Source organism: Chiloscyllium plagiosum, chromosome 17 (assembly GCF_004010195.1).
Source record: "Chiloscyllium plagiosum isolate BGI_BamShark_2017 chromosome 17, ASM401019v2, whole genome shotgun sequence".
NCBI classification, from domain to species: domain Eukaryota; kingdom Metazoa; phylum Chordata; class Chondrichthyes; order Orectolobiformes; family Hemiscylliidae; genus Chiloscyllium; species Chiloscyllium plagiosum.
Window position 1 is genome coordinate 60,542,909 of NC_057726.1, and position 23,303 is coordinate 60,566,211.

General features: G+C 41.7%; 1 protein-coding gene and 1 non-coding gene across 4 annotated transcripts in view; one reads left to right on the forward strand and one right to left on the reverse strand.

Annotated features, from left to right (window-relative positions):
- Positions 1–23,303, reverse strand: part of katnb1 (katanin p80 (WD repeat containing) subunit B 1) — a 77,362-nt gene that overhangs the window by 1,839 nt on the left and 52,220 nt on the right. For all 3 annotated transcript variants that reach the window (XM_043707274.1, XM_043707275.1, XM_043707276.1), the window contains 5 exons: positions 20,385–20,504; positions 18,804–18,950; positions 9,979–10,055; positions 6,986–7,060; positions 1,189–1,305 (listed from right to left, as the gene is read on the reverse strand). In XM_043707274.1, the coding sequence (XP_043563209.1) occupies positions 1,189–1,305; positions 6,986–7,060; positions 9,979–10,055; positions 18,804–18,950; positions 20,385–20,504 (536 nt within the window). The remainder of the gene's footprint in view (positions 1–1,188; positions 1,306–6,985; positions 7,061–9,978; positions 10,056–18,803; positions 18,951–20,384; positions 20,505–23,303) is intronic.
- On the forward strand, positions 22,383–22,454 carry trnam-cau. The gene has a single exon. It is a non-coding gene; the product is annotated as a tRNA-Met (tRNA).

The following is a 23,303-nucleotide window of genomic DNA, read 5'->3' on the forward strand; positions in this document are numbered from 1 at the left end:
TAATCACTAAGTTAGATTTGAACCTGGCAAACCACTGAGAAAGTTAAATTAGGTCCCAGGGGTAAGGATGAGGAACAGGTGACTGTGAACCACCATAAACTGGATGACAATTTGTGTTGTTCTGCCATTAACTGTGGAAATATCTCCCAATGAATTTTGTCAAATTGCAGCATTCGCTCTCCAGTTACCTATTAAATTGGCACAGGAAATTAACAGTGCAATTATCTTTAACATAATAACTGCAAATAATATAAAACATTGTAGAGACACTATCCTATGCAAATGAATTGCTCCTAATGACAATGTGATTTCTCTACTGCAAACTACTGCTGCATCAAGTGATCATATTTTAAGAAATAAATAAAGGGACAATAGGATCAGGTTAGATATTTTCTAATCAACCTGTTCAGACATGTTATTACACATCTCTATAGCAGGTGGGACTTGAACCGAGGCCTCCTGGCTCAGAGATAGGAACACTATCACTGCACAAGAGCAGGCTTATAAAGTTCCTAGGGAGTGACTAACTTTCTTCCACTCCAATGTTGTGGATCCTGAGTAACTAATTCATGGAAAGTGGCCAAGTCTGTGTGGTTCTACATTAGATGATTATGTAAATACCATATTTTGGAATATTTGCACATAAAAAAGTCAGCAGAAAGTGAAATACACAAGGGGAAATCTAACAGACCAAATCCACTGGAGAGGTTAATTGATGTAAAATCAATACTACTCATGAAGTATTAAGGCACTTGGAGAAAAGACAGTGAAGTGGGACTATGCCTGGATGTCAGAATGGTGTAACAAGCTACATTTATTGATCTGATGAATCCCTTTCCCCTCCCTAAGCAATGTGGACCAATAGTTTAACAAGTTGGACTGGTTCACATAAAAATATGGAAAAACTCAGGAGGTCTGGCAACATTTGTAGAGACAGAAAATCGAGTGAACATTGAGTCTAATAACCCTTCTTCAAAACTGAGTTTCTCCATAAATTTGTTTCATGTTACAAATCTCCAGCATCCACAGTCCCTATTTTAAGTTAGTTTAGGCTGAGTGGACTGAACCATTTTCCGCAAAAGAATTACCACACAAATAGTACAAACTAAGAAACTCTTAACAACAGGCCAAAAATCTCAATTTGTCAAGAGTCATGCCATTGATATATTGCGGGCAGCAGTCACTGACCTTTCTTCACGTGTTATGTCAACCCCAATAGAAGGTGGTGTCACTAGATTGTCTGCCATTAAGGGTCCAAATCGCTGCAGGATCAATTTAAGGGAAGTATAACCAGTCTGCACATAGCTACAAGAGGAGAAAAAGTGATCTAAGCTAATAATATAAATTAAGCAATAGAAGGAATGCTCATTTAATTGACCTTCAAAGTTTATGCAATTTCATTAAACAATAAAAAATTCTGTGTTTACACTTTAAGGAAATGGATACTTCTACTCAGAAATAACACATATCTAGTGTCAGCATCAAGCACTCCAAAAGAAAGCCTGGACCAGATTGTGGGGTATATACTCTACATTAACCAGTTTCAGACTGAGGTTTGGATGAACAGCCCTGACACAGTGTGATATTCTTCAGTTACCCCAAAACACGTGTAGCTTCACAGAGCAAGACTTGTCAGCTTAATCCCAAGTTATGGATTGGGTGTGGTGGACCACATGGGACAAAGAACTCTCAAATTCTTATTGTGAAATGAATTTGAAGAGGATGATACTCAATTCAAATTACCAAACAGTATAAAATACCCAACCCAATGTCAGAGCTTTTGATGCCAACAGTGGGATTGAAAACTTCAGCTGAATTTTTCAAATAGGTCAATCCAGTGAAGTTCATGTGGGATATTGTTTCCTTGCCAGTCAACTCCATCATGAAACATGCTCTAATGTGATTTCTAATTCAGTCAAATGTCACTCAGTTGCTCTACTGCGTTGACACATGACTGTCAGTGGGAAAGACTCTGGTTTCTGTACACATACATTCATACTCTTACAAGCACACCAACACCCAGAGATTGAAAGTAGTACAACTATTTTAAGGAGTCAGTTTCATACAAATCAAAAGCAAGAGGCAGCCATTCACCACCTCAAGCTTGCTCCATTGTTCAACAAGATCATGGTCGATTCGATTGCAACCGCAAATCCACATTCCTACATGAGAACCCGAGTGTTCCAATCCCTAGCTAAACAAGAATCATCCACCTCTTCTTAAAGATATTCAAAGACTCTGCTTCCACCACCTTTTCAGGGAGACAGTTCCAAAGGCTCACAACTCTCAGGGGATGAATCTCTAAGTAAGCAATCCCTGACTTTTAAACAGGGGATATCTGTTCCAGATTCTTCCATAAGAGAAAATATTCTTTCCACGTTTATTCCGTCAAGACCCTTTATAGGATTCAATTAAGTCATCGCTAAACTCCAACAACTGCTCTTTTAGGCTGTCCCATCTTTCCCCAAAAGACAGCATGCCCATTCCAGATCTAGTCTACTAATAAAGTATGGTAAAACCTTCTTTGAAATGCTTCCAATACATTTACATCCTTCCTTAAATAAGGCAATCCATAGAATCACTACAGTGTGTAAGTAGGCATTAGGTCCATCTAGTCCACACCGACCCTCTGAATAGCATTCCACCCAGAGCCATTCCCCCTACTCTATCCTTATAATCCTACATTCCCCTGCACAACCCCTTGACACTACTGTCAATTTAGCATGGCCAATGTACCTAACCTGCACTTCTTTGGACTGTGGGAGGAAACCAGAGCACCTGGAGGAAATCCACAGACATGGAGAGAATGTGCAAATTCCACACCGTTGCCAGAGGGTGGAAATGAACCAGTGCCCCGGGTGCTGAGGCAACAGTGCTAACCACCAAGCCACCGTGCTACCCCAAGACTATGCACTGGTACTCCAAATGGAATCTTTGTGCCCTACAGTACTGAAGCATAACCTCCCAACTTCAATTCATCTCACAATAAATAGTAACAGTCTATAGTTTTCCTAGTTACTTGCTATACATGCAGATTAACCTTTGTGACATCAGCAAATTTGGGAATGATACCCTCCACCCTAAAACATTTATTGAAATTACAAACAGTTGAGGTCCCAGCACCAATGCCTGTGGCACACCACTCATTACTTCCTTTCAAGTTGTAAAAGACCCATTTAGATCTCCTCTCTGCTTTGTGGTCTAATCAAATCTTCTACCTGTGCTTATATGCCACCTTCAACACCATTAACCTTTATTTTGAGCAACAGCCTTTGACATGGCACCTTAGCCAATGTTTTCTGGGAATGTTGGTACATACATTCACTATTCCCCTTTATCCATAGCACGTTACTTCAACTCCAACAGATTAGTTAAACATTATTATCCTTTCACGAAACCAGATTGCCTTGAATTTATCCAGTGTCCTGTCATAACTTCTTTAATAACAGCTTCCAGTATCTTCCCATGGCAAATGTTAAGTTAACTGGCCTGTAGTTTCCCGCTTTTATTCTCCCTCCCTCCTTGAATATCTGTGCACATTAACAATTCCTTCAATCAGCTTTGACATCATATACAATGCACAAGTAGAATGGAATACAGTACTTTGGTTTTTGCTAGAGTATTTAAGATTGTCTGTTGCTATTTTTCTCAAATTTTTGAGGAGTACATAGAGCCAGAGAGATGTACAACATGGAAACAGACCCTTCAGTCCAACCCGTCCATGCCAACCAGATATCCCAACCCAATCTAGTCCCACCTGCCAGCACTTAGGCCCATTTATCTCTAAACCCTTCCTATTCATATACACATTCAGATGCTTTTTAAATACTGCAATTGTACTAGCCTCCACCACGTCCCCGAGCAGCTCAATCATTACACATATCACCCGCTGAATGAAAAAGTTGCCCCATAGGTCCCTTTTTATATCTTACCGCTCTCACCCTAAACCTATGCCATCGAGTTCAGGTCTTCTCCACCCCAGGGAGAAGACTTTGTCTATTTATCCTATAGAAGCCCCTCATGATTTTATAGACCTCTATAAAGGTCACCCCCTCAGCCTCTGACGCTCCAGGGAAAACAACCCCAGCCTATTCAACTCTTCCTATAGCTCAAATCCTCCAACCCTGGCAACATCCTTGTAAATCTTTTCTGAACCCTTTCAAGTTTCACAACATTCTTCTGATATGAAGGCGGCCAGAATTGCACGTAATATTCCAAACGTGGCCTAACCAATGTCCTGTAGAGTTGCACATGACCTCCCAACTTCTGTACGCAATACTCTGACCAATAAAACAAAGCATACCAAACGCCTTCTTCACTATCCTATCTACCTGCGACTCCACTTTCAAGGAGCTATGAACCTGCACTCCAAGGTCTCTTTGTTCAGCAACACTCCCTAAGACCTTACCATTAAGTGTATAAGTCCTGCTAAGACTTGCTTTTCCAAAACGCAGCACCTCGCATTTATTTAAATTAAACTCCATCTGCCACTTGTCTGCCCATTGGCCCATCTGGTCAAGATCCCGTTGTAATCTGAGGTAACCTTCTTTGCTGTCCATTTACACCTCCAATTTTGGTGTCATCTGCAAACTTATTAACTAGACCTCTTACGCTCACATCCAAACCATTTATATAAATGGTGAAAAGTAGTGGACCCACCATTGATCCTTGTGGCACTCCACTAGTCACAGGCCTCCAGTCTGAAAAACAACCCCCCACCACCACCCTCTGTCTTCCATCTTTGAGCCAGTTCTGCATCCAAATGACTCGCTCTCCCTGTATTCCATGAGATCTAACCTTGCAAATCAGTCTGTCATGGGGAACCTTGTCGAATGCCTTACTGAGGTCCATATAGATCACGTCCACCGCTCTGCCTCATTAATCCTCTTTGTTACTTCTTCAAAAAATTCTGTCAAGTTTGTGAGACATGATTTCCCACGCACAAAGCCATGCTGACTATCCCTAAATCAGTCCTTGTCTTCCCAAATACATTGCATCCTTTCCCTCAGGATTCCCTTCAACAACTTGCCCATCACCGATGTCAGGCTCACTGGTCTATAGTTCCCTGGCTTGTCCTGACCACCTTTCAAAAATAGTGGCACCACGTTAGCCAAACTCCAGTCTTCCAGCACCTCACTTGTGGCTATCGATAATACAAATATCTCAGCAAGGAGCCCAGCAATCACTTCCCTAGCTTCCCACAGAGTTCTAGGGTACACCTGATCAGGTCCCAGGGATTTATCCGTTTTTGCGTGTTTCAAGACATCCAGCACTTTCTCCTCTGTAATGTGGACATTTTTCAAGATGTCACCATCCATTTCTCTACATTCTATATCTTCCATGCCCTTTTCCAAGTAAACACTGATGCAAAATACTTGTTTAGTATTTCCCCCATCTCCTGCAGCCCCACACAAAGGTCACCTTGCTGATGTTTGAGGGGACCTATTCCCTCCCTAGTTACCCTTTTGTCCTTAATACATTTGTAAAAACTCTTTGGATTCTCCTTAACTCCATTTGCCAAAGCTATCTCATGTCCCCTTTTTGCCCTCCTGATTTCCCTCTTTAGTATACTCCCACCGCCTTTATATTCTTCTAAGGATTCACTTGATCTATCTTGTCGATACCTGACATATACTTCCTTCTTTTTCTTAACCAAGCCCTCAATTTCTTTAGTCATCCAGCATACCCTCCAGCTCCCAGCCTTTCCTTTCACTCTAATAGAGACAACTGTCTCTGGACTCTTGTTACCTCATTTTTGAAGGCTTCCCATTTTCCAGCTGTCCCTTTACCTGTAAACATCTGCACCCAGTCAGCTTTCAAAAGTTCTTACCTAATACCGTCAAAATTAGCCTTCCTCCAATTTAGAACTTCAACTTTTAGATCTGCTCTGTCCTTTTCCATCAATATTTTAAAACTAATAGAATTATGGTCACTGGCCCCAAAGTGCTCCCCCACTGATACCTCAGTCACCTGCCCTGCCTTATTTCCCAAAAGTAGTTTTGCACCTTCTCTAGTAGGTACATCCACATATTGAATCAGAAAATTTTCTTATACACAATTAACAAATTCCTCTTCATCAAAACCCTTAACACTATGGCAGTCCCAGACTATGTTTGGAAAGTTAAAATCCCCTACCATAATAACCCTATTATTCTTAGGATAACTGAGATCTCCTTACAAATTTGTTTCTCAATTTCCCACTGACTATTAGGGGGTCTATAATACAATCCCAATAAGGTTATCATCCCTTTCTTATTTCTCAGTTCAACCCAAATAACTTCCCTGTATGTATTTCAGGGAATATCCTCCCTCAGTGCAACTATAATGCCATCCCTTATTAAAAACCCCACTCCGCCTCCTCTCTTGCCTCCCTTTCTGTCCTTCCTGTTGCATTTGTATCCTGGAACATTAAACTACCAGTCCTGTCCATCCAAGAGACACATTTCTGTAATTGTTATGATATCCCAATCCCATGTACCTAACCAGGCCCTGAGTTCATCTGCTTTCCCTGCTAGGCCTCTTGCATTGAAATAAACACAGTTTAATTTAATCAGTCCTGCTTTGCCTCTGCCTGCCCTGACTGTCTCGCTTCTTTTCTCAACTATACCAGTCTCAGATTGATCTCTTTCCTCACTGTTGCCCTAGGTCCCACACACCCACCTTTCTAGTTTAAATCCTCCTGAGCAGCTCTAGCAAATCTCCCTGCCAGTATATTAGTCCCCTTTCAATTCAAGTGCAATCCATCCTTCCTGTACAGGTCGTTTCTACCCCAGAAGAGATTCCATTGATCCAAAAATGTGAATCCTTCTCCCATACACCAGCTCTTCAGCCATGCATTCATCTGCTCTACTCCCTTATTCCTACTCTCATTAGCTCACAAGGTCATCAACAATTCAAAAATGAACCACCACTTCTTGCACTGATGCCCACATCACAACAGTCCATGTCCCACTATAGAGGAACAATTCATGAAATGACTGCTGACCTCTCATATTTGCTTTGCAACAGTTTGTCAATCTGAGGAATGATTGAAGGGCACAGGTCCAGTTTCCACAACGCTCTGAAACAAAAGATATGATATCAGTTGCTGCTGGGGGATCATTTTAGAGCATTTTATAAAAGATTAATTGATATCAAAGTGTCAATTCATTTGTTAAATACAGCTAGCAATCTTGAACCTCAGAAGAAACATCTCCTCCCAAATTTCAACATTGATGAAAATGTTACTGAATAACCCAATTGTTGTGGCTCCAATCCCTTCTTGAGGAGTATCTCAAAAATGTTATCTTCAGTCCTGAAAGAGGGGCCAGTGAAAAATGCAGGCTAAAGTACAGGAAAGCAAAGGGTTGAGGCATGGTTCATCTTTGAACATGATGCAGGGTCTTGAGCAATAATGTAGGTTGATCTCACACAAAGGGTCTTGAGGCATTTTATTTCCTTACTTAAACCATTCTAAAAATTTTGGAAGAACCAGTACAAGACAAAGAAATGGCTACATGAAGCATCTTGCTTTATGTAGGTTCTGCAACACATGGATAATGAATGGCTTATCTTTTCACAGTAGAGTTTGAGGTCAGTAGGTTTTGAAATTGCAGAAGATAGGAGAGATACTAAACAAGTATTTCACATCAGTATTTACTGTGGAAAAAGATATTAAAGCTAGGGAAATAAATATCGATGTCTTGAAAACAGTCCACATTATAGATGGTCTCAAAAAACAGAAGTGGATAATCTCCAGGATCCAATCAAGTGTATCCCAGGACGTTGTGGGAAGCTAGGGAAGAAATTGCAGACCTGTTGCAGAGATATTTGTGTCATCTACAGGTCACAGGTGAGGTGCCAGAACACCAGAGGGTAACTAATATTATGCTTTTGCGCAAGAAAGGCTGCAAGGACGAGCCAGGGAACTATAGACCAGTGAATCTGACATCAGTGGTGGATAAGTTGTTGGAAGGGATTCTGAGAGATGACACCAAAATTGGTGGTATAGTGGAATCTGAAGGAGGTTATCTAAGATCACAAAGGGATCATGATCAATTGAGCCTAAGGCCAAGGAGTGGTAGATTGAGTTTAAATTGGATAAACGGGAGATGTGGCATTTTGGTCAGATGAACAAGGGCAGGACTTACAAAATTAATGGTAGGGCCCTGGAGAGTGCTGCCGAACAGAGAGTCCTAAGGGTTCAGGTACATAGTCCTTTGAATGTTGTGCTGCAGATATATAGGGTGGTAAAGGCGGCATTTGGCATGGACGCTTACATCGTTCAGACCATCGAGTATAGGAGTGGAGTTGTTACGGTTGTACAGGACACTGACGAGGCCACATTTGGAGTACTGTGTACAGTTCTGGTGGCCATGCTACGGGTTAAATTGGAGACTGTGCAGAAAGGATTTACAAGGATGTTACTTGTGTGGATAAAATAGACATGGAGCAATGCTACCTCCTGTGGGGCACTCTAGGATAAGAGGTCATAGTCTTAGAATAAGGGGTAGCAAATTTAAAATGGTTGAGGAGAAACTACTTCTCCCGAATGGTTGTGAATCTGTGCAACTTGCTGCCCCAATATGTGGTGGATGCTGGGACAGTGAGTAAATTGAAGGAGGAGTTAAACAGATTATTAATTGGTAAGGAGTTGAAGGGATATGGAGAGAAGGCAGGAAAACGAGGGTGAGGAGCATATCAGCCATGATTGATTGGTGGAGCAGACTCAATGGGCCGAATGACCTCATTCTGCTCTTATATCTTCTGAACTTCAACTGAAGGGTTTGAATTATTAGGAGAAGCTGGATAGGCAGTGACTTTTTCACTGGAGCGTAGAGGTTGAGAGATGACCTTTTCGAGGTTTATAAAATCATAAGGTGAATAGCCAAGGTGTTTTCCCTCGAGTAGTGGAGTTCAAAACGAGAAAGCATAATTTTAAGGTGAGATTTAAAAGGGACCTGAAGAGCAACTTTTTGACACAAAGTGGTTAGTGTGTGGAATCAACTGCCAAAGGAAGTGGTAGATGAAGTACAGTTACAACATCTAAAAGATATTTGGACAAGTACATGAATAGGGAAGGTTTTAAGGGATATGGGCAAAATGCAGGCAAATTGGACTAGTTTAGATTGGGAAGCTTTGTCAGTATGGACAAGTAGGACAGAAGGGTCTGTTTCCATCCTATATGACTCTATAAAAGAGGAGAACAGAATAAATTCTCAGCTCTAAGTGCTGAAAACAGGTGATATAGCATCAGACCTGAATTCAACTTTCTGGCCATTGATATGGATAAGAGAAAGGCATAAAATTAAAGAAACACCAGAAAAGCTCTTGCACAAGGTGCATGGATCATGTTACTCTAGCAAGAATGCTTTCATCTTATTTGTTGCATGTAAATGACATTAGGAGCATTGGTCAGACAAGAGCCAATAATAATTAGCAGAGTTAGACTGCATGGGATGAATCATGATGTTATAAGGCGTTTGTCCATAACAATAGTCAATGAACAATCAATCTGTAAAATAAAGCAACCAGCAACATTTCAATTCTATTTTGCCCACCTCCAGATTTTTTAAAAGACTTATTCATGGGAAAGGGTTATTGCTGGCTGAGTCAGCATTTATTGCCCATTTCTGGTTGCTCTTGAGAAGGCAGTGGCGAGCCACGTTCCTAATCCATTGCAGCCCATATAATGTAGGCAGACCCACAATGCCATTAGGGTGGGAGTTGCAGGATTTTGACTCAGTGACACTCACATAACGACAATACAAAAATCTATCTTGAAGGCTCTAGATGTCCCAACAGATTCCTGGAAGGGTATATAATTCCAGATTTCTAATATCCTTCTCTTCCTGATTTTACTTTTGAATGGCTAAGCATTAATTTGAGCTTGGTTAGCTTGTATCAAATAATCCTTAAAAATGTAAACACAGTGGAACTACTGCAGACAACACTCCTTGACAAAACAAAGATTAGATAGCTTTTTAAGCAAGTACATACGGTTTGAGATTTATAATGTTCAGGATGTCCACAATAACTGCCAAGTCATTCATGGTCACTGCTGAGTCTATGGAGGTCTGCAATGAAGAGACAGGTGTTAAGAGTTTGCAGTCAGAAAATGACAGCAAGATCATATTGCTTTCAGAAGGTGTTTTTGAAAAAAGTGGCCTTGTCTCAGCTGAAGTAGAAACACTGCCTGTCAGTGTAATGGGTATTATGAACGATTCTGTCGAGCAAAAGTCAGATTTAATCAGCCCAAATTTCAGTCTTCAAACTGGAAAGGCTCAATTATAAGATAATCTTTTAAAACTATAGCAAGCGAAGCTGTACCACTTTAAAAATACCACCCCTATCTTCAGTGGAGGGCAAAGAGCAACAGGAATATAACTGCACAGCAATAGTACCTTTCAGAATTCCTTGTTTATAAAACCACAAAACAAATAAACTAGGATGTTTAAAGGCTGGAGTGAAACCAATAACAATAATTGGGAGAAAGTGAGGAATTCTCTCACCCATGGCTTCCAGTGGGAACTGCAAGCAATGAATCTCCCACAGTGCCATCATTCTCACTTGCCATATCACAGAACAGCTACAGCACAAGGAGGGCACTTGATTCGCTCTGTCTATGCTAATTCTCTGTCAATTAGCTAGTCCCACACTCCTGCTTATTTCCTCATTGCTCTAAAGGTGTTTTCTAATTCCCATCGGAAAGCCACAATTGAATGAATGGGGTTATATTCCCTGGGGTAGGGGTTGGGGAGTCAGAACTAGATCATATTAGGGTGAGAGAGAAAAGATTTAAAAGTGAGCTAAGGGGCAACTTTTTCACGCAGAGGGTGGTGAGTGTATGGAATGAGCTGCCAGAGGAAGTGGTGGAGGCTGGTACAATTACAACATTTAAAAGGCATCTGCATGGGTATATGAATAGGAAAGGTTTAAAGGGATATGGGGCAAGTGTTAGCAAAGGAGACTAGATTAATTTAGGATGCCTGGTTGGCATGGACACGTTGGACCAAGGGGTCTGTTTCCATGCTATGACTCTATAACACCATCAGCTTCTCCAATATATCTACCTAACTCAAGTCCCCCATCCATATAATCAGTCATCTAAATCTTTTGTACACTATTTTTAAAGCTGCCTGTAATATCCAGAAGTGCACACAATACTCCAAATGAGGCTTAAGCAATGTTTCAGAAAGGTTGATCGTAATCTCCTTGCTTTTGTACTCCATGTATCTATTTATAAAGCATAGTATCTCATAAGCCTTATTAACTGCTGTCTCAACTGGTCCTGCTGCTTTCAATGATTTACACACACAAATCACACATCAGTTTTAGAATTCAGCTTCATTCCTCTTACCATTATGACACTGTACATTTCCCTGCATTAAACTTCAGCTGTCATATTGTCCACACAGACAATTTCCCTGTCCTTGTCCCTTTGAATTTATTATTCTCCCCTCAGTAAAATTCCTCCAGGCTTTGCACCATCTGAACATTTTGAAATCATGTCCTGTCGACCTCAGTTAATGTCTTTAATACAGACCAAGGAAAGCAGTTCTACCACTGAGAAATCCCAATAAATACCCTTCTCCAGTTGTTTTGTGATTCAGCCACTTTGTACCTATGCTCACACTGTTCCTTTTATTCCAGTGGTTTTAACATTGTTGATAACCTTGTAAACTGGCACTTTATCAAACATACATGTTTGTTGGGTGTGAATCCAAATCCGTTCTAAAATCTAATAGCTGAAATTTCACTCCACCTGGTATTAGTTATGCCACCCCTCTCTCTTAGATTAAATTCCCTACAATATGGAAACAGGCCTTGCGGCCCAACAAGTCTACACTGACCCTCTGAAGAATAACCCACCCAGACCCATTCCCCTACCCTATATTCACCCTGACTAATGCACCTAACACTATGGACAACTGATGGCCAATTCACCCGACCAGAACATCTCTTGCACTTCATCCAAATAATTCTAAAACTCCTTTGAGATTTCTGATGACCAAAACTTATATTTGTGTAAATGCAATAATATTTCACATATTTCTCTAAAACTAATCTACTACTAATTCAACGTTATAATCATTACCCACCTAGCCTATACATCCCTGGACATTATAGGCAATTTAGCATGGACCATTCACCTCAGCTGCACATCTGTGGACTGTGGGGGGGAAACCGGAGCACCTGGAGGAAATGGAGTCACTGGTTTTATGGACCAGGCCAGACCCCCTCAAAACATTTCAAGAAGGAAGCCAAACCCCAATGTTTCTAGTTGTTTTAAACAGGTACAAGTGGATATTCCAGGAGTGATGCAGCTGGTTTTAAACAATGCAATTTATTTAAACAGTACCAAATGAAACTCTAACAAAAGAGAACAGAATACAGAATAACTTACTATCTGAAAGCCCAACAGATCATCCCAACTTAATGATGCAGTTCCAACTGCCTGCAACAGTCCACATAAACAGCCTCTTGGCAAAAAAAAAGGTAAAATCAGACACAGGTTCTTACAGGAGAGAGAGATGGCAGAGATTTAGCATGGAACTTCCTTCCACTGTCGCTGTTTCTTTGGATTCCCCAGCTTAAACTGACCAACAGCTCTGAATAGCCAGACTGCTAAAAACTAAACCAAAACCAGAGTAAGCTGAGCTGGGAGAACAGGCCATTCCCCTTTCATTGTAAGAGTGTTTTTTTACAATGTACAAGCTTCTTCAAGTAGATCTCTGTCCTAAATCTATCACCCCTCAATTTAAAATTATGTATCCTCGTGGTAGCCTTCATCATGAGGAAAAAGGCTCTCACTATCCACCCTATCTAACCCCCTGGTTATCTTATGCATCTCAATTAAATCACCTCTCAACCTCCTTCTGTCCAATGAAAAGTCTTAGTTCCCTCAGCCTTTCCTTCTAAGACCTTCCTTCCATACCAGGCAACATCCAAGTAAATCTCCTCTGAACTCTTTCGAAAGCTTCTACATCCTTCTTATAATGCGGTGATCAGAACTGCATGCAATACTCCAGGTGCAGCCTTACTAGTGTCTTGTACAGCTGAAGCATGACCTCATGGCTCAAACTCAATTCCTCCTAACACCCCATGTGCCATCTTAACAATCCTATCAATCTGGGTATCAACTTTCAGGGACTTATGCACCTGGACACCGAGATCGCTCTGCTCATCTACACTACCGAGAATTTTATCATTAGCCTAGTACTCTGCATCCCTGTTACTTCTTCCGAAGTGAACTACCTCACAGTTATCCGCATTAAACTCCATTTGCCACTTCTCAGCTCAGCTCTACATCTTATCTGTGCCCCTCTTAGCCCACAACATCCTTCAGCACTATCCACAACTCTGCCTACCTTACTGTCATCTGCAAATTTACTAACCCATTCTTCTACGCCCACCTCCAGATCATTTATAAAAATGACAAGCAGCAGATGCCCCAAAACAGATCCTTGTCGCATACCACTGGTATTTAAGCTCCAGGATGAACATTTGCCATCAACCACTACCTATCTTCTTTCAGCTAGCCAATTTCTGACCCAAACCACTAAATCACTTTCAATCCCGAAACTCCTTATTTTGTGCAACAGCCTATCAAGGTGAACCTTATCAAACGCCTTACTGAGGTCCAAATATACAACAACCACCTTACCTTCATCCACCTGTTTGTCACCTTCCTGAAGAACTCAATAAGGTTAGTGAGGCACAACCTACCCTTCACAAAACCGTGTTGACTATCCCTACTCAATCAAATTATTCCTTTCCAGATGATTATAAATCCTTTCTTATAACCTTTTCCAACACCTTACCCACAACCAAAGTAAGGCTCACTGGCCTATAATTACCAGGGTTGTCTCGACTCCCCTTCTTAAACAAGGGGACAACATTTACTATCCTCCAGTCTTCTGGCACTATGCCTCTAGACAATGATGACATAAAGAACGAAGCCAAAGGCTCTGCAATCTCCTCCCTGGCTTGCCAGAGAATCAGAGGATAAATCCCATCCAGCCCCAGGGTCTTATCTATTTTCAGATCTTCCAAAATTGCTAAAACCTTCTCTTGGTCAACCTCAATCCCATCCAATCTTGTTGCCTATATCTCCATATTATCACTAACACTGCCCTTTTCCAATGTGAATACTGACAAAAAGTATTCATTAAGCACTTCCCCATGTCCTCAGATTCCACACACAACTTTCCACTACTATCTTTGATTGACCCTCATCTTACACTAGTCATTCTTTTATTCCTGATACAGAGGAACCTCGATTATCCGAATACCAATTATCTGAAAATCGGATTATCCAAAGGAGATCTCCAGGTCCCGCTGGAAACATTACATCAAAGACATGTTTCCAACAGTGATCGCGTCTTTTGTTTAGTGATTAAACAGGCACCATCTCCAAATGACGGACTGCCAGCCCTCTCTCTCTCCCCACACTTTCCCTGGAGTTCTATACAGGGGTGTACCCTAAACCCTCCCTCCCCAGATAATCTCTCCAACATTGTCTTGTACAGGGCAAACGTGGAACCTGTCAAAAAGTTGCAGTCAAAAGTTGTGTGGGTGGCTGTGTATGTGTTTGTGTGCTATTTGGAGACTTACCCCACAAAAGCAGCAGCAGCAGCTGCAGTCTTGGTGTTGGCGTACAGTCCAGCTATAGAGAACTCCCAACAAGGTGACCTCTTCTTTCCTGTTTCTAACCTCAGCCTAAACTACCTCAGTGGATGAGTCCTTAAATGTTATCTCAGCTGCTGGAATATTACCCTTGATTAACAATGCCATACACCTGCCTCTTTTAACATCTTGTCTGTTCTTGCTGAAACATCGAAATCCCGGAATCTGTAACAACCATTCCTGTCCCTCCTCTAGCCATGTTTCTGAAATGGCCACTACATCGAAATCCCAGGTACCAACCCATGCTCAAGTTCACCCGCCTTATTCCAGATGCTCCTGGCATTGAAGTACACACATTTCAAACCAACATCCTGATTGCCAGTGCCCTCTAGTGATCTTGTAAACCTAGCCTTGACCTCACTAACCTCAACCTCGTGTACACTGGAATTACAATTCAGGTCCTCTATCCCCCTGCTGCATTAGTTTAAACGCCACACCACCATACCCCAAAGAGCATTAGGAAATTTCCCTCTCAGAATACTGGTACCTCTCTGGTTCAGGTGAAGACCATCTGGTTTGTAGAGGCCCCACCTTCCCCAGAAAAAGCTCCAACTTTCCAAGAATCCAAAACCTTGCCTCCTGCACCATCCCTGCAGCCACGTGTTCAGCTCCACGCCCTCCCTGTTCCTCGCTTCACTAGCACGTGGCATGGGGAACAAACCAGGAATGATAACTCTAATTGTTCTCACTCTAAGCTTCCACCCTAGCTCCCTGAATTTCTATTTTAAATCTCCATCTTTCTTCCCACCTATGTCGTTGGTGCCTTTGTGGACCACGACTTGGGGCTGCTCTCCCTCCCCCTCAAGGATCCCAAAAACATGATCAGAGACATCACTAACCCTGGCACCTGGAAGGCAACACCAATTGTGAGTTTCTCTCGTTCCCACAAAACCTCCTATCTGTCCCCCTAACTATGGAGTTCCCAATGACTTAAGGCTCTGCTCCTCTTCCCGCTTCCCCTCTGAGCAGAGACAGACTCTGAGCCAGAGATCTGTGCCCCATTGCTTACCCCAGTAAGTCATTCCCCCCCAACCTCACCAACAGTATACAAAACGGTATACTTGTTGTTGAGGGGAACCACCACAGGAGATTCCTGCACTATCTGCCGGTTCCCTTTCCAACCCCTGACGGTAACCCATCTACCTTGTTCAAGTGGCTGTGGAGTAACTACCTCCCTGTAGTTCCTCTCAATAACCCCCTCCGCCTCCTGAGCAATCCGAAGTTCATCCAGCTCCAGTTCCCTATTCATGAGGAGCTGGAGTTGGGTGCATTTCCCACAAAAGAAGTCAGCAGGGACACTAGAGGTGACCTTTACTTCCCACAAACATAACAGGAGCATTCCACTGCCCTAACCTCATTCCTGCTATTCTAAATTCCCAAATAGACTGCCAGAAAAAAAAACAAATGAAACATGAAAGAAAACGCTTGTCACCTTACCAACTGACACACAGAACTTTTTTGTTTGGTTAGAGGATACTGGCAGGTATCTTTATCCAAAACAGTGAAGATAATTTTGGCTTTTGTAACGCAAAATGGACTATATCAATTTAAAGTCATGCCATTAGATATGAAAAAGGTGCCAGCCACATTTCAGAGACTAATCAATAAGGTCATTTTCAGATTAACTAATTCTGTAGTTTGTATTGATGACCTGGTGATTTTTAGTCACACATGGAATGAACACGTGCAACATTTGTCAGAATTGTTCGATCGACTTTGGGAGGCAGGCTTGGTGATGAACCTGGCTAAGGGTAAATTTGCCAAAGCCCAAGTCACCTTCCTGGGCCTTGTTATTGGACATGGACAAATGGCCCCATGGAATGCAAAAACAAAGATAACTGGGGAGTTTCCCATACCATCGGCCAAAAGAGCAGCATAGTAGCGCCTCGACATACGAACGACCCCGTTCACAAACAAATCAGTTTACGAACAGGATTGTACGTAAAATTTTGCTTCAATGTATGTACGAAATTCAAGGTACGAACGACGGTACGAACGCAAAAAGCCTGTGTGCAACCCGTTTCATTGTTCTGCTTTGCTACACGCTTGTTGAACACAAAAGCTCTCGGGCCCCGCACGATCTCATTCAGTTCATCTTTGGCGCGTGCGCTGTGAACAGCCGTCCAAGCATTCTTACGCTATCCGAACAATGGGAAAAATAGATTCAGTTCGCGAACTGGGTCCCGGAATGGATTAAGTTCGTAAGTCGAAGCGCTACTGTACTACAATTCCTGGGACTGAAGATTTTTTGGAAATTTGCACCAAATTTTAGCAGTGCGGCTGCTACACTCACTGAATTTCTGAAGAAAAGTAAGAGGTTTCGAAATGTCAGAAGGCATTTGACAGCCTGAAAGCTGTGTTAACTACTGCCCCAGTATTAGCCACACCTAATTACGCAAAGCCATTCAAGGAGGCTATCGATGCAAATGATGTGGATGTTGGTGCTGCGCTCTTACAGGAAACTGACAGGATGTTAGAAAGAGCTATTCAGCATTTCTCCACGAAATTGAACATTCAACAGCAGAAATATTCGACAGTTGAGAAGGAGACTTTGAGCTTGGTGGTAGCATTACAACATTTCAATGTTTATGTTCCCAGTAATGTATCTGAGACAAATCATACACACTGATCATGACCCAATGAAGTTTGTGGAGAAATTCAAGGACAAAATTCCAGACTGTTTAGGTGGGGCTTATTGTTACAGCCATTCAATTTGAAAACTGTGCACATGGCAGGATGAGGAAACATGATTGCCAATGCATTGTCAAGATTTGGCTGAGAAATGGAGGCATTCGGTGACAGGAGTAAACAGACTGAAATAGAATGTAGTAGTGCATGTTTGCATATTTATAGTCAATGTAAATGTATATATATGTGTGTTGTAGTGTACAAATATGTAAGATTAAGGGGTTTTAATATGAAACCATTCCTTTGAATATTGATGATTTGTTTTTTAAGGGGGGGGTAGGGGGAGGGTGTGATGATGCTCTTCCTTTAACAAGGTTGTGTTGTCCTTGGTTCTTTTTAAAAGGGTTATTTCAGGCACAGATGCCGAAATGGCTGGGTTTTTCTACTTGAAGAAGCTTGTACATTGTAAAAAAACACTCTTACTATGAAAGGGGAATGGCCTGTTCTCCCAGCTCAGCTTACTCTGGTTTTGGTTTAGTTTTTAGCAGTTGGCATTCAGAGCTGCTGCTCAGTTTAAGCTGGGGAATCCAAAGAAACAGCTACAGTGGAAGGAAGTTCCATGCTAAATCTCTGCCATCTCTCTCTCCTGTAAGAACCTTTGTCTGATTTTACCTTTTTTTTTGCCAAGAGGCTGTTTATGTGGACTGTTGCAGGCAGTTGGACTGCATCATTAAGTTGGGATGATCTGTTGGGCTTTCAGATAGTAAGTTATTCTGTATTCTGTTCTCTTTTGTTAGAGTTTCATTTGGTACTGTGTAAATAAATTGCATTGTTTAAAACCAGCTGCATCACTCCTGGAATATCCACTTGTACCTGTTTAAAACAACTAGAAACATTGGGGTTTGGTCTTCCTTCTTGAAATGTTTTGAGGGGGTCTGGTCTGGTCCATAAAACCAGTGACTCCATTTCCTCCAGGTGCTCTAGTTTCCTCCCACAGTCCAAAGATGTGCAGGCGAGGTGGATTGCCATAGTAAATTGCCTATAATGTTCAGGGATGTATAGACTAGGTGGGTTAACCGTGGAAAATGCAGGGTTACAGCGTTAGGATCCTCTTCAGAGGATCGGTGCGGCCTCTATGGGTTGAATGACCTGCTTCTCCATGGTAGGGATTCTATGAGGTCATAAGTCAATCCAACCATAAAGGGACGCATAAACAAAATCTAGGTTAAATCTGGTGAACTGCAAAGTAAACAAAGATTATTGGCACATGCATATATCAATGGCATCTAGGCTGCCGCTGCACCATGGAAGTCCCTGGTAGGAATCAGCTAACAAAGTAGAAAACCAAATGTTTATTGGACCACTGTACCAACGAACAATCCCAGCAAACTGTGGAAGAGAATAGGTGGGGGAGAAGAGAAAAATTAATTTGTGATGCTCCAGGTTATACATTCATTATTACTCCATTCTTCAGGCATATATGTAACATGAGAAGTTAAGAATCTGACCTTGACATCACCAGTGGTCCACACAGCTCTCACAGTGTCTAGGTTCTTAAATCGACTTGTTAATACCACGCACATAGTGTCATGCCCTTTCCGGATTTGGCTCACAGCATCTTCATCACTCAAATCAGCCAGTTTATTATTCTGAGGCTTAAGAAATATGATACAATTAAAAGACAAATTATCCTAAAAATTTGATACTCAAAGATTTCATTATTTTCTTGAGGGTTCTTGTGGTGCATGGTAGTGCCCAGAACTCCTGGGTTTAGAGTTATGTTAGATCAAGTCTGAACAGGTTGATTTGAATAACTATAAATCAGAATAAGTTATGGGATAAAATGCATTTAAATAAAACAAAGAACTGTGGATGCTAGAAATTGCAAACAAAAACATAAGTTACTGGAGAAATTCAGCAGATCTGGCATCTTCACCTGCTCCAACAATGCTGTCAGACTTGCTGAGTTTCTCCAGCAATTTCTGTTTTTGAAATCAGACACTTGATTTGCCAGATCAACAGAAACGACTGGTGCAGGTTTTTTTTATTAGATTAGATTACATTACAGATTAGATTAGATTACATTACAGTGTGGAAACAGGCCCTTCGGCCCAACAAGTCCACACCGACCCGCCGAAGCGCAACCCACCCATACCCCTACATTTACCCCTATACCTAACATTACGGGCAATTTTAGTATGGCCAATTCACCTAACCCTGCACATTTTTTGGACTGTGGGAGGAAACCGGAGCACCCGGAGGAAACCCACACAGACACGGGGAGAACGTGCAAACTCCACACAGTCAGTCGCCTGAGGCGGGAATTGAACCCGGGTCTTTGGCGCTGTGAGGCAGCAGTGCTAACCACTGTGCCACCGTGCCGCCCACAGTTTCTCCAATCATAATTTACAACAATTACCAAATAACAAAACTACCAACTGCAGAGTGTACAAGAGAAAACCTGGGAAAGTAGCCCTTATAAAAACATGCATTATGTAGTCCTGTGACTCTTGCTCTGCAAGTTACAACTCAGATTGTTATCTAAGGGAGGAAACAACAATCACCGCACTTCAAAAGCAATTCCAGGCAAGGCACTAAGATTTTCAAATGTGATAAGAAACAATGCTTGTGTGCAGTTTCATATTATTCAAAGCTTGTAAACACTAAGAATACATTACCTAGCAGCACAAAGGTTTTCAGGAATTGGGAGCTTCCTTCATGAACAGGATACAATTGTAAAGATCTACTCAGGGTCTCAGTCACCATTTTTATTCTTCATTTATTTGAGGTTTTTATCCAGATAGTCTTTAATCAATCAGCCTTGATTGATGCAAATTAATACACACAGCCTGCAAGCTACTATCAGTGAACAGATCCAAGCAGTAAGGGTTTTAAAAAAAAGTCTCACTGGGCCAAAGCCCCGCAAACCAATTACTGAATATTGATCAGAAGGAAGAGTTTATTTCAAGCATCGCATCCAGAAAGTTAGAATCAATTGTAATATTACCAAGAGTTTGCACTGAACAGAAAACCTGCAACTACAATGAAAATTTAAATTAACTGAAGGGAAATTGCTAAACACCACTTACTGGGAGAAAGTCTGCCACCTTCAATCCAATGGGCTCATTTTTAGCAATTGGGATTATCGGTGCTTCAGGCTGATTGATGGGAGTGGAGGCCACTGTTGGGGAAAAGTTCAGCTGTTCTGCCTGAAAGAAAACATTTTCAAAGATGGATTGCGATTGCTCCATACTTTTCCTCATAATGACATATGTCATTTATTGATGCCATAATTTCAAACAGCACCTATTCCACATTTCAAGTATGCCAACCAAATGTCACAAGAAATCTAGAAGATCCCTTGAAATAATAAGCTGTATAAATTTACTTGGAAGAACCACATATGGCCATTATTCTTTAATTCTAAGAAATGCGAAAGTTCCCAAAGCTAAAAGCAAAATTCAATTATTTCTGACAAATATTGAACCAATACCATTACGAAAACAGCAAGAACTTTCATACCACCTAAGACTATAAATAATATCCCAAAGCATTTCAGAGGCATTTTTTTTTCAAAATGGAGACAGGTAAGGAAGGTGATACTGGGAAGGGTGACTTAATGTTTGCTCAATGGTGGATTACCTTACCTTTGATTCTCACTGCAAATATAGCAAAGTATTCAAAGTTTGTGAGAAGATTTGTAGCTCGGGTGCTCATTGTTGTAGTTCTGTTCGTCGCGCTGGGAATTTGTGTTGCAGATGTTTCGTCCCCTGTCTAGGTGACATCCTCAGTGCTTGGGAGCCTCCTGTGAAGCGCTTCTGTGATCTTTTCTTCGGCATTTGTAATGGTTTGAATCTGCAGCTTCTGGTTGTCAGTTCCAGCTGTCCGCTGCAGTGGTCGGTATATTGGGTCCAGGTCAATGTGCTTATTGATTGAATCTGTAGATGAATGCCATGCCTCGAGGAATTCCCTGGCTGTTCTCTGTTTGGCTTGTCCTATAATAGTAGTGTTGTCCCAGTCAAACTCATGTTGCTTGTNNCGGATCGTTAGCTGTCTTCCTGTTTGGCCTATGTAATGTTTTGTGCAGTCCTTGCATGGGACTTTGTACACTACATTGGTTTTGCTCATGCTGGGTATCGGGTCCTTCGTTCTGGTGAGTTGTTGTCTGAGAGTGGCAGTTGGTTTGTGTGCTGTTATGAGTCCTAGTGGTAGCAAAGTATCCTTTCAATGCACAATGTAAGCATTTTATATTCTGTTTTCCACTACTTCCTTAATCTGTTTTTCCATCAGATACGCCTGAACATCGTTAAAGAGTTTTTAGAATCATTACCAGCACAAGACTATTCAGCCCATCAAGCTCATTCTCGTGTCCTGTACTGCAAACCAGTCAGTCCAAATCCCCTAACATTTTCCATCACTGTAGCCTTGCAAGTTTATTTCTCTCAATGGCCATCTGATTTCCATGTGATATCAGTAATCACCCTCTTCTTCCATCACGCTCATAGGCAGTGAGATCCAGTTCAGCACTATCCACTATATAAAAACATTTTCTTTAAAACTCCTTCAACATCTCTTGCTCAAAACAAAATGCTACTCCCAAATCCTTGTACTATCAACTCATGCAAATATAAATTTGATCAGCAAAAGTAGATCTGTCGACTGATTACATGTTTTAGCACTATGTTGAACAGTAAGAAAAATGGGTGCCCAGAAATTTAATATCAGTACATCTTTCGCTCAAAAACTTTCAAACTACTCAACTTGAAAATGCATAGCAAATTTGGGCAACATCTGTAGCTCTAAGTATCACTATTTCCACAGCCCTCAATAATAGACAGGAAGCTTATCAGTTCACCTCTCTGGCGTGAAGCCTTAAATCGTTTAATTTACTCAGTAACAAACTAATGCTGTCAAGTTCACACACCCTTTTTATCTTTCCTTGCAATTATTTTTTTCTTGATATAACAATGCTTTCACTGGGGTGAGTTTTTGCTGTTTCTCCCTGCTGGTCTAGTGGTTAGGATTCAGCGCTTCCACCGCTGCAGCCCAGGTTCAATTCCCGGTCAGGGAACGTCTCTTTAAGTGAGAGCAGAGTGGCGCAGCGGGAGCGTGCTGGGCCCATAACCCAGAGGTCGATGGATCGAAACCATCCTCTGCTATTGCTCCATGTCTCTTTGAGCAGCTTTCCTTTTACTTCAATAAGGCGTTAGACAAGGTTTCCAATGAGAGACTGGTTAGCAAGGTTAGATCTCATGGAATACAGGGAGAACTAACCATTTGGATAAAGAACTAGCTCAAAGATAGAAGACAGAGGGTGGTGGTAGAGGGTTGTTTTTCAGACTGGATGCCTGTGACCAGTGGAGTGCCACAAAGATTGGTGCTGGGTCCTCTACTTTTTGTCATTTACATAAATGATTTGGATGCGAGCATAAGAGGTACAGATGGTAAGTTTGCAGATGACACCAACATTGGAGGTGTAAGCGGACAGTGAAGGTTACTTCAGATTACAACAGGATCTTGACCAGATGGACCAATGGGCTGAGAAGTGGCAGATAGAGTTTAATTCAGGTAAATGCAAGGTGCTGCATTTTGGGAAAGCAAACCTTAGCAGGACTTATACACTTAATGGTAAGGTCCTAGGGAGTGTTGCTGAACAAAGAAACCTTGGAGTGCAGGTTCATAGCTCCTTGAAAGTGGAGTTGCAGGTAGATAGGATAGTGAAGGCCGTGTTTGGTATGCTTTCTTTTATTCGTCAGAGTATTGAGTACAGGAATTGGGACATCATGTTGCGGCTATACAGGACATTGGTTAGGCCACTGTTGGAATATTGTGTGCAATTCTGGTTTCCTTTCTATCGAAAAGATGTTGTGAAACTTGAAAGGATTCAGAAAAGATTTACAAGGATGTTGCCAGGGTTGGAGGATTTGAGTTATAGGGAGAGGCTGTTTTCCCTGGAGCGTCGGAGGCTGAGGAGTGACCTTATAGAGGTTTACAAAATTATGAGGGGC